Raw genomic sequence first — 12498 nt, 5'->3', positions numbered from 1 at the left:
GCAGTAGAGACTGATGATGTATTTTCAATGAAAGCAGACCTTAAACGAGTTTTAAAGGTCAACAAAAATACAAGGAACCAGATTTTAAGATTAGACTCTAAAGGGAGCTTCATCAATATAACCTGTTGTTCCCATGCATAGGTAAGTCAGTATGGCTTGTGGGATGCAGGTGAGACCATCAAGGCCACATAACAATCCCAAAAGCAGATGACGAACACACAGGGGAGCCAACAGCACAGCAGGCTAGGGACCAGGGGAGGAACCAGGGCTATGGGGCTGCCTCAAGGCCAGCAAAGAGAGAAATGTCTCCTTCCCTCATTCTTCCCCACCTGTCATTTCTACAAGGAAGAAAACACGTGGAAAGCTTCATCACCATATTCCTTTTAGGGCTGACAGAGAACAAAAAAAATACCCATCTTAAACAATGTAAGAAGCCTGGGTGGCACAGTGGTTAAGCACTCAGCTGCTAACCGAAAGGTTGGCAGTTTGAACCCATCAGCTGCTCCTAGGGAGAAAAACTTGGCAGTCTGCTTCCATAAAGATTATAGCCTTGAAAACCCTATGGGGCAGCTCTACTCTGTCCTACAGGGTCACTATGAGCTGGAATTGACTTGATGGCAATGGTTTAAACAATGGACGTTACAAAACTATTTGTTACTCTGACATTTACTCAGCGGCTGAGTAAATTTTGTAATAGTCATAGGATAGAATTCTCCAGGGCCATTACAAATGGTGCTATAGAAATGTACTTCCTGATGTGGGAAGACTCTTACAGTATACTATTTGAGCAGGTTAAAAGCAATATGCAGAAGTGATGGTATTAAGAAAGCATGTAATGATAAGCTGGATGTACTAATGTATGATGACCATAAATGCAAACATTTCTTAAGTGCTCACCATGACCAATTACACTGCTTAGTGCCCTTTATATCTCACTTCATCTTCCTAACATCCCCACAAGGTAGTTATTGATTCCCACTGTACAGATGAGAAAACTGAGATTATAACTTTATTAGGAGCTCTGATGGTGCAGTGGGTAAGTGCTCAGCTGCTCACCGAAAAGTCAGCAGTTCAAACCCACCAGCAGCTCCACGGGAGAAAGATGTGGCAGTCTACTTTCGTACAGATTACAGCCTTGGAAACCCTATAGGGCAGTTCTACTCTGTCCTATAGGGTTGCTATGAGTTGAAATCAACTCCATGGCAACAGGTTTAATAACTTCGTCCATCCACAGTGTTTAAGGGGCTGTGCTGGCACTTCAGTCCAGGTGGGATGGCCTTTGGGATGTATTCTGTCTCCTTCTGTTTGACTCCATCTAAAAATATCATGTGTGTGCCTGCGTGTGTGTGTACCTGGCTGAACGACACACCAATTCATGAACAGCACTACTATTAGGAACAATCCTATTCTTTACCATCTCTGTATTTTTTTTTTTTTTTGTGGGGGTTCTACATTAAACACAATAAATCTATATGTTACTTGTTAAAAAAAAAAAAAGAATGAGAAATCTGTATTGCTATGCATGTACTTTTAGAGATACCAAAACTAACTTAGATATTCTGGGTTCATTCATTCAACAAAAGCTTACTAAGGTTCTACTTTAAGCAAACAACATACTTATATAGAAACATGAGACATCTTCTCCACAAGAAAATAACTGCTCTATTTCTAATGTTGTTGTTGTTGTATGCTGTTGAGTCACTTCTGACTCACAGCAACTCTACAGGACAGAGTAGAACTACCCCATAAGGTTTTGAGGGCCACCACTTCTGTCAGTTTGTTGTACTGTGGTGTCTTGCATGTTGCTGTGATGCTGGAAGCTATGGCACTGATATTTCAAATATCAGTAGGGTCACCCATGGTGGACAGGTATCAGCGGAGCTTCCAGAGTAAGACAAACTAGGAAGAAGGGCCTGGCAATCTACTTCTGAAAAAAATTGGCCAGTGAAATCCTTATGGATAAATTGGTCTCAATCCACCTGGATCAAAGGAGAATGAAGAACACCAAGGACACAAGGTGATTACGAGCCCAAGAGACAGAAAGGGCCACGTGAACCAGCAACTACATCATCCTGAGACCAGAAGAACTAGATGGTGCCTGGCTACAACTGATGACTGCCCTGACAGAGAACACAACAGAGAACCCCTAAGGGAGCAGGAGAGCAGTGGGATGCAGACCCCAAATTCTCGTAAAAAGATCAGACTTAATGGTCTAACTGAGACTAGAAGGACCCCGGTGGTCATGGTCCCCAGACCATCTGTTGGCCCAGGACAGGAACCATTCCCAAAGGCAACACTTCAGACAGGGATTGGACTGGACAGTAGGTTGGAGAGGGATGCTGGTGAGGAGTGAGCTTCTTGGGTCAGGTGGACACTTGAGACTCTGTTGGCATCTCCTGCCTTGAGGGGAGATGACAGGGTAGAGGGGGTTAACCCAAAAAACCCATTGCCATCAAGAGGGGGTTAGAAGCTGGTGAAATAGACATGGAAAGAGAGAGTGGAGGGAGGGAGCAGGCTGTCTCATTAGGGGGAGAGCAGATGGGAGTACGTAGCAAGGTGTATATAAGTTTTTGTGTGCGAGACTGACTTGATTTGTAAACTTTCACTTAAAGCACAATAAAAAAAAAAATCCTTATGGATAGCAGCAGAACACTGTCTGACATAGTGCTGGAAGATGAACCCCTCAGGTTGGACGGTACTCAAAATCAACAATGGGCTTAAACATAGTAAGGATTGAAGGATGGTGCAGGACCAGGCGGCATTTTGTTCTGTTGTACATAGGGTTGCTATGAGTCATAACTGCCTGGACGGTACCTAACAACAACACCAACAACAATCTTTATGGAAGCAGACTGCCACATCCTTCTCTTGTGGAGATGCTGGTGGATTCGAAGCACTGACCCTTCTGCTAGCAGCTGACCACTCAACCACTGCACCACCAGTGCTCCTAATTCTAATACAATGCCTTAAAGTTTTGTGACTAGGTGATTATTATCTACAAAAAAGTTTATATATTTATTACTGTTTATATCCAGCAAGTCTAAAGCTCTCCCCTCACCCCTTCAAGCACAAAGACAGAAGCAAAGCCAGTGGATTACTTGCTCACATTGGCTAAAGGAGCAGGAACAGGTGCCAAGAAAAGCCTAAAGACTCCTGCTTCTTCTTTCTTGGACAAGGATGAGCATCCCAGAGGATGTAGGTTAAGCTTAGGAACAAACAGCAGGCAGCTGCTGCTGAAGCTTATTGCCTAATCGTAAATGGAGCAAATCGGAAGAAGCGAAAGGTGTTTCTCCTTTGAGGTCTGGGTCAGCTTTAGGATTATATCTCGGTTCAGATGCCCAGCAGCCAATGGACTGAGAACTAGGATGGTGGGATGGATTGATTACTTTTGTGTGTGGCCTTTCTAGCAATGCTCCTGTGACTTCCACCCAGGTGACTGGGTAGCCAAAACCCGTTGCTGTGGAGTTGATTCTGACTCATTGCGACCCTATAGGACAAAGCAGAACTTCTCCATAGGGTTTCCAAGGAGGGCCTGGTGGATTTGAACGGCCAACCTCTTGGAGAGCAGCTGAATTCTTAACCACTATACTACCAGGGTTTCCAGGTGATTGAGTGGGGCTGTGCAAATAATTGTGGCCCACAGAGGGGACTGGTCAGTTTTACTCTAAAAGAGAGCCAATTCCAGAGCAAAGAAGAGAGCCCAACAGTACCAAAGATGGAGAGGCCTGTGGCAGAGACCAGCAGCAGAGAATGCCAGGAGATGGTGCAGCGGGCTTCCCAGCCCACGGAGTAAGAAAGCTAAGTGCCTTGGGGCAGAGACTGACTGTTAGGGAGAAGTCTACATCCGAGCCACGAATTTGGGACTTGCCAGCCTCCACAGCTGCACGAGCCATTTCCTTTATATGGTTCGTGACTTCTGTGAGATGTTGTAGTGAATTAGGGAACCCAAAGATGGGAGGGAGAGTACTGAGGGGAGAAGGGGTAGCTGATGTTAGAGATGATGGAGTGATACAGCAGCTTGGGAAAGTTAGACATTTGGGACATCTTTAGCCTCTGCCTGTGTTTTGTGCTGATTCTTATAAAACAAATTATTCGTTTAGATGGAAACTCATTCATTGGCTCCAGACTGCTTCTCAGTCCTTCAAGGACTTCAGCACTGGCCTCTGGTGTCCTTTATATCTTATTTAAATGAGGGGCAGCTTGGTGTTCAGAGGAAGAAGCATGAACTTTGAAGTCAGATGGTCCCAGGGTGAGACCAGCTTCTGCTACCCACTGTTTGTGTGACCTGGGGCAAGTTAATTAGCCACTTGGCTTTTGGTTTCATCTTTTGAATAAAAAGAACTACTACCTATTCTCAGGGGATTTTTTTTAAAGAATTAAATGAGATATTAGGTGAAAAGCCCCTGGCACCCGTGGCACAAGCTACATGTCAGTGTCCTCTCTTCACTTAGGTTGGGGTGTGAGACAGACTGGGCATCACACAGGAACTAGTTTTTCAAAATCCTATGCATGTGCCTTAATTATCAGCTTTACCCATGAGTGGTCCTTTTTGGTTTTTGTTTTGTTTTTGTAGTGGCTTGTGGCTAATGGCTTGACATAGAAAATATTTCTCCTGCCCCATTATGCAAACTAGCAACAGAAAGAAGTCAGCAGAGAAATAAAGCTGTGGTGGTATATGGTGAGATGCCTGTACAAAAACCCTGCGTTCTAACCGCAGGTTGTGGGGAGGTGGGCCTGGCAGCGTTGGATAAGGAAATCCCAAGGCCTCACTTCAACACCTCCTCCGTCATACTGGCCTTTTCTGGGCTCACCACCAGCACAATCAGATAATGAATCAGAAACAAGAGGTCCTTTCCTTTTCCCTCTCATCGCATGGTAGTGGAGTCCTTCAGCTTTTCCTCACTCAGTACTTAAAAAGAAAAAAACAAAACAAAAACCAGTTACACTGAGTTGACTCTAACTCATGGTGACCCCACGTGTGTCACAGCATAACTGTGCTCAACAGTATTTTCAATGGTTGATTTTTTTCAGAAGAAGATTGCCAGGCCTTTCTTTGAGGTGCCTCTGGGTGGACTTGAATCGTTAATCTTTTAGTTAGCAGCCGAGCCCGTTAACCATTTATACCACCCAGGGACTCCATTCAGTACTTCAAGCTGGTGAACCCAAAGGAAAAAGCAGATGTTGGGGACCCAGAGCATCAGCTCTATGTTTAACACACACCAGGAGTGGAGGTAAAGAAGCCTCACCCTGGGACCTCAGGACCTCCTACAGAGAGAGATCAGGAAGAAGAGGCAGCAACAAGGTGGAGAGGACAGACACTGGGGGCCAGTCCTGGTGCTGTTGACGGCATCTTGACCTTTGTAGGATGGTGAATGGGTCACAGAAGGTCACCTCACTTTCTCATGTGTAAAATCAGGGAGAAAGAGAGGGCCTGGAGTGAATGGACAACAGGATGCACAAGGATGCCTCCAGCTCTAATACTGGCTCTAAGCCCGGACCGTGGCCTGCCCACAGCCACCTCTGAACCTTTCTTCCTTCAGAACTTGGATGATGAGTATCTTCGCGGCCCTCTCATCCCTGCTGCGCAGCCGACTTCCACATCTCCTCTTCAGTTTCTCCCAGGGAGAGTTGCTAATCTCTACACATCTTTCTCTACCCTACTGTTCTCATCTTTCCCTAGGTCCTATTATTACCTTTCCATCTCCTGATGTATACCTATAAAGACGCTAAACACCTGTTGTCATCATGGTGACCTCATGTGTGTTAGAGTAGAACTTTGCTCCCTAGGGTTGTCAGTGGCTGTAATCTTACAGAAGTAGATCGCCAAGCCTTTGTTCCATGGTGCCGCTGGTTAGATTCGGCCCACCAACGTTTCCATTAGTAGCTGGGTACAAACTGTTGCACCACCATGGACCATAAAGACCCTTGAAGGAAAACAAAATAATCCAATGACTGTGCTTCAGCTAAGGGCCTCCGTGTGAGCTAATTGTAGAGTCATGGATGTTTAAATGGCATCAGGCATATGGGCAAGTGCGTACACGGGATGTGAGTGTGGGGGTAGAGTGGGCAGGGCTCAATCCAAATTCACCACCACCGCTAAAAATATTAAGAATCCATAAAAATATTAAAAATTAAGAACAAACAAAAATGACCTACCTTGCTGGCCACGACCAACTGAACCATTCCAGTGGCTGAACGAAGAATGGCCACAGCTTCCTCGTGAGACAGCCCAACCAATAAGTGACCATTGATGACCAGCAGCTCATCTCCTAAGGACAGTCTGCCATCCCTGAGAAAATGAAGAGGATAACAAAATGCCTTGTCAAGACATTCTGGGCCTGATGAGGGACATTTCCTGGGGTGGGAAGGGTCATGAGAGGAAACAGTTAAAACGGGTTAAAGAGAGAATACTGATGACCAGAGATGGTTTGAAATGGGATTCCTTTGTCTGTTTGTTTCACTGTATCCGGAGTTCCACTGCTGCTGTTGGGTGCCACCAAGGTGATTCCGACACATGGTGACCCCATTTAACAGAGTAGAACTGCCCCATAGGGTTTTCTTGGCTGTAGTCTTTACAGAAACAGATCGCCAGGTCTTTCTCCTGTGGAGCCACTAGGTGGGTTTGAACTGACAACCTTTTGGTTAGCAGCCAAGTGCTTAACTGTTGCACCACCAGGGCTCCTCTAGAGTTCCATTACAAAAACCAAACCCACTGTTGTCAATTCCGACTAATAGCAACCCTACAGGACAGAGTAGAACTGCCCATAGGGTTTCCAAGTAGCAGCTGGTTGATTTGAACTGCCGACCTTTTGGTTAGCAGCCAAACTCTTAACCACTGTGCCACCAGAGTTTCACTACGGGGGTAAAAAGCTTCATGATTTCATATGGTCACTTAGTAATAAGAATATTCTTAAGTTGCTAGCATACCTGGCATCAATGCCAACTAAGCGTCTCCCATCCAGGTGGAGATGGTAATAGGGGGACCAACACCCTAATGTTTCAGGATGTCCAAGTCATTTTTTAGTTCCCCAACCTACCATCCCGCCCTCACAACTGAGTTATAAGTTCCAGAGCTAAGCCCCCAAAGAGCAAAGCTATCTTACTCTTACCAGGATCCCTTTCTAAGCCACTACTTCTCCCTTCCCATGTGACATGGCCCTGACCAGGTTCCCTCTGTGGCACCTGTGATTATACTGCCTGTGTTTATCTTCCCCAACAGTTACAGGACCTTGAGGATAAAGTCTGTTAGCACCATTTTTTCTTTGTGTCCACACAGCCAAGTCAAATAAATAAATGAACAAATTAATTGCCTAATTTGCAAGCATGAGACCTGGCCTACAAACATGGGTATACAAATTCTTTGTTTCTTTATTTCTTTTAAATTATGGCTGACTCTGAGCATCCTTCCACGGGCTGGCAGGAGGTTCAGACCCAGTTGTCATGGGAATGCCTACCCTAGGGTAGGTCAAGGGTATGGGTGGTACACTGTTACAGAGCATTTGGCAGCCACTTCAATCATGGGTGGGTCAATAGTCCTATTGGTTTTAACTGAGCCAATTCCAATTGTCCAGTCACCCTTGACCCCAAAGGAGCCAGGGGCTTTTTATCACCATTGCTAAGCTTGGGATGGGAAATCTGGTGAGGCCAAGGGAGCCTGGATTCTACCATCCTTCTGGAGGCTTGTCACCAGCACCCAGGGTACTGGTATGGAGACTTTTCACATCGCCAATACTGCCAGGTTCACCCAACTCTGTTCTCTCCCCTCTTGCTTTCTTCCAGTGAATCAACTAACTTCTTTCCTTCCATTTTTCCCTACCTCTGTTACTGCCTTCAGCAGTTTTTTTCTCTTTCTCTCCCTCTAGGATACGCATCATAATCTTTTCTATGAATTTAGGCTTTAATAGAAGACAGGAGGCACCAGTGACTTCCAACATCCTCTGCCGTCTGTCCTTCAAAAGGCCCTGAATCAGAGAAACGCCAAAGGCCCCACCAATTGCTGGAGTGGAAAGAGAGAGGGAAAGGGAAACCCACAGAGAACAAAGTGGCATCTCAGGGAGGTGCGTGAGAGGGCCGTCAGGAGAAGATGCTTCCTGCAGAGGGAGAAGGATTTAGGAACAGACACAAATGTCATGATTCTGGCGAGTGTCCCGGGTTTACTTATCTGCAGCACCACTGAGACCATTCCCAACCCCAATACTCTTCCTATTTCTCCCCCCTTTACTCTTTAATTGTATCTATCTCATTTCCTGCTTTTAACTAGGGCTCCCCACTTGTGGGTCACACACTCTAGAGATAGACAGAGACACACACAACTCCAGGGTGATCATGCAAAGAAAGTGGTAAGATCCACTAAAAATGGCTCAGATGGAAAAGAGGCAAGAACAGTTCTACAGAAGTGCATCTCTGGGCACAGAAGTTCCTAACTGGCAACTTTCAAAGACAGACTACAACCTAAGGCCTGGGATTACTGGGAAAATGCTCCTTAAAGCATTCATCATTTGGGAAGTTTAATGAGGTGGCTATGTGTATCAGCATACCCTGTAACTGACGATGACAGTTAATCCTAATCTCTGCTTTAGCTATTAACATTCTGCTTTCTTGTAAGAGGACAGTTAAGCATGAGGCGCTTGCTAGTTTGTTCTCTTCTTAGTTTTCCATTCTTCAGACTAAATGTCGCCATATCTCCTTCAACTGCTCCTCATGAGATATGGTTTTGAGTTCCCTCTCAGTCTTGGGCAGGCCAATACTGCTCTGGTTTGCATATTCCCCCTTAGCATCTGAGTGCCCAGAAGTGAACACTAAATTCCAGACGAGACCAAAGACAATCACTTCCCTTATAGAAACTATCCTTATGTATCTCCTACGTCTGTATGGAGCCCTGTTGGTACAGAGGTTAAGAGCTCGGCTGCTAACCAAAAGGTCAGCAGTTCAAATCCACCAGCCACTCCTTGGAAACCCTATGGGGCAGTTCTGCTCTGTCCTACAGGGTTGCTTTGAGTTGGAATTCGACTCGACAGCCACGGGTTTGGTTTTTCGGGTATGTCTGTGTGGGTATGCAACGTATGTACATGCCCCACCAACACCCAAAACCAGATCCACTGCTGCTGAGTTGATTCTGACTCATAGCTACCTTATAGGACAGAGGAGAACTACGCCATAGGGTTTCCAAGGAGTGGCTGGTGGATTTGAACTACTGACCTTTTTGGTTAGCAGCCAAATTCTTAACCACTGCACCACCAGTGCTCCTCAAGCCCCATAGTGCCTTGCAAATAGTTGTTGTGTTATTCTCACTCATGGTGGCCCCATGTGTTATAGAGTAGAACACTCTCACTCCATTGGGTTTTCTTGGCTATAATCTAAATGGAAGTAGACCACTAGGCCTTTTCTTCTGTGGTACTGCAGAGTGGGCTCGAATCTCCAACCTTTAGCTTAGCAGTTAAGTGCAAACTGCACCACCCAGGGACCATTTAGGTGCCCTAGGTACATGGAAGCAATTAGCTAGCCTGGCAAGAACATGCATTACTATTTGGGGTAGCCGCATCCCTCTAACTTACAGTGAACTTGTTCTTTGTTCTGGCTAAGCATTGTCTCTCTTCCTACTTCAGACAGCTGTTCAGATTTAAAAAGAAGTTTTGACATATGAATTGTTTTCAGGTCAGAAGAAGAAAAATTCACATGTACTTTTTTTTTCCCCTCCACATCTGCACAACAGAGACCTGTGCATATAAGTTGTGTGTAAAACCCTGAGGGGCCGGACCAGTAACGCCCCAGCACATGAACTGTGGTCACATTTAAAATCAATCACTTTCCCAAGTCATTAGCCACAATCTTCTAGGAGTTATGAAGTCAGGAATGTGGTGTTCTCTTCAGTGGCATATTCTTGATAAGTCACCCCATACTACCACATTGCCAATATTCCGAAAGTTAAGATACATCTACTTGAAGCTAAAAGTAGAAAAAAAAAGGAAGGAAGGAAGGAAGATTAGGTGGGAGATGGCGAAGGAGGGGAGGGAAGGGAGGGCAGGGGGTAAGGGGTGGAGGAAGGAAGGAAGAGAGGGAGGGAGGGGAGGGGGAGGGGAAGGGAGGAAGAGGTGGAGAAGGGAGGAGGGAGGGAGGGGGAAGGAGGGAGGGAGGGGGAAGGAGGGAGGGAGGAATCTAGTCTCTCTTTCATGGCAAGATCCTGCAGTATCTTCAGCAATTAGTCACTTCCTGTACTCAGAGGTGTTTAATTAGAAACGCTCTTGCCTGATTTCCTTCTGTGCTCCAGCACAATCTTTAAGGATTGTAATTCCTAAATCACAAGTAGAAGAGTACTACAACAGAGGCAGGGTGTGGGGCATGGCGGGGTGCGGGGTGGCGGGGGGGAGACAGTGAGCAGATAAGGCAGAGAAAAGGGGAAGAGTTATCTAGTCACCTGTGAGCGGCACCTCCTTCCTTCACTTGAGTGACAACGATAGCGTGAGGTGAGCGCTTTGATCCTCGGCCTCCACTAACCTGAATTCCCAGCCCATCCGATTCTTTGAGCAGCTCCATCTTCCATATCCGGCCAACTTCCTCCTTGGAAGAAAAAGTGAGCACATCGTAAAGGATATTGACAGAGATAGGACACTGACGCAGGAGAGTGGAGCTGTCATGTCAGGCCAAATACCATCATTTGTCAACAGACATGGCAAATCATTAAGGAAGGGAATATTCTGTGGGTTGGACCAAAGTCTCTAGCCAGCAGTGCTGTTCAATAGAACTTTCTGTAATAATGGAAATGTTCTATGTCTGCACCATCCAATATAGAGCCACTAGCCACATGTCTATCACTTGTCTGTCTGTTTGTCCTACTGTGGTAGCTTGTGTGTTGCTTTGATGCTGGAAGCTAGGCCACTGGTACTTGAAATACCATCAGGGTCACTCAAGTAGACAGGTTTCAGCAGAGCTTCCAGGCTAAGACTAGGTAGAGAGATCTAGCAATCTACTTCCAAAATTAGTCACTGAAAACCTTATGGATCACAATAGAACACTGTCTCACTCACTTGCTTTGGACATATCATTAGGAGGGATCAATTGTTGAAGAAGGACATCATGTTTGGTGAAGTAGAGGCCTAGTGAGGGTAGGGAGACCCTAGCTGAGATGAATTGGTACAATGGCCAAAATGACAGACTTGAACATGCTGGTGATTGTACGAATGATGAAGGACTGGGTAACGTTTTGTTCTATTGTATATAAGGTTGTCACAGGTCAGAGCCAACTGGATGACGGCTATCTGTCTGTTTATCTGCCTGTCTAGCCAGCTAGCTATTTGGGGTTATTGAGCATTTGAATTGTAGCTAGCTGTCCTGAAGAACTGAATTTTTAATTTTACTTAAATTTAAATAGTTACCTATGGTGGCTATGACATTGGCTAGCGCAGCAAGAATAAATTTCAAGTTCCCAGAGCAGGGCCCTGTTAAGTGAAACTTCTGCCTGAAACCCAAATATTGCTGTGTGTAAACATGCTGTGCCTGGCTTCCTTTTATTCACGCACAGCTACTCATTAATGAAGGAAGATGAAAGAAAAACAAAGCTAAGGTCTTGGTGCCAGGAGACTTCAACTAGTTTGCACCCAGCTCTGTCATTTGCTAGTTTATGAAAGTCACACGATCCCTAAATGCCTGTTTCCTTGCCTCTGTGGTTGGGGTAATTATTAATACTTCCAGGCTTGATGTTAGGATTCAACAAGATATTCATGAAAACACACAGCAGCACACTCACATTCATGTTGATAGGTAATCATGTATTACTGACATTATAAATGCAGATATGTGCATGTATATGCTTAAAACGTCATATTGAATTCAATCTCAAGCTTAAAATATTTAAATGAAAATTAATTAATTGGCAAATTTTGTTATCGACTTTTAATTATCAAATTTTAATTAATTAATTGGTGGATTTTGTTATCGACTGCTATAGACACTGGGCCATATATTCTTCAAACACACTAAAAACACTTCAACCTCTAAAAAAACCTATCCTTTTCAAAAAGTCATGAATGTTGCGAAGCCTTCTGGTTGCTGGTAACCTTTCTGCTTTGGTTCATTCTCTTCTTGACTCTCCTTTTCACTCCAAGGACACAAACATACCCACTGTAAAAAAATTTGAGTTCCTGGAGATACTTAACGGTTCAGGGAAATGAAAGCAAAACATGCAAGAGTGACTTATTTTGGGGTCTTTAGCTCACCCCCACAGCTCTTTTTAGCTTGAGATATATAGGTGTGGGTAACAACATACTCCTCAACATATAAGGCAAAAGCCATCTGCTTTCTTTGTCCATCACATGGGGCCAATGGGACAGTTAAGGTCTAACACTGACAAAGTGATCATCCTCCTGTAAGTAGGCAACCTGCTCATTCAGCCTGCTCACAAAAGGAGAAAGAATGTGAAACATTTAGAAAATCTGAAATGCACGCTGTCAGAAACTAAAACGAAACTTTTGCAATGGTAAAAAACCAGATGTTGAACGCTCA

At 44.9% G+C, this 12498-nt stretch overlaps 1 protein-coding gene across 10 annotated transcripts in view; it reads right to left on the bottom strand.

Moving 5' to 3' along the window:
* Positions 1–12498, bottom strand: part of PDZD2 (PDZ domain containing 2) — a 575078-nt gene that overhangs the window by 87992 nt on the left and 474588 nt on the right. For all 10 annotated transcript variants that reach the window (XM_049861669.1, XM_049861663.1, XM_049861661.1 and 7 more), the window contains 2 exons: positions 10415–10557; positions 6157–6289 (listed from right to left, as the gene is read on the bottom strand). In XM_049861669.1, coding sequence (XP_049717626.1) covers positions 6157–6289; positions 10415–10557 — 276 coding nt within the window. The remainder of the gene's footprint in view (positions 1–6156; positions 6290–10414; positions 10558–12498) is intronic.

This window comes from Elephas maximus, chromosome 2 (assembly GCF_024166365.1).
Source record: "Elephas maximus indicus isolate mEleMax1 chromosome 2, mEleMax1 primary haplotype, whole genome shotgun sequence".
Classification (NCBI taxonomy): Eukaryota; Metazoa; Chordata; class Mammalia; order Proboscidea; family Elephantidae; genus Elephas; species Elephas maximus.
Note: the sequence above shows the minus strand (reverse complement) of the source record. Positions and strands in the feature narration are given on the sequence as shown.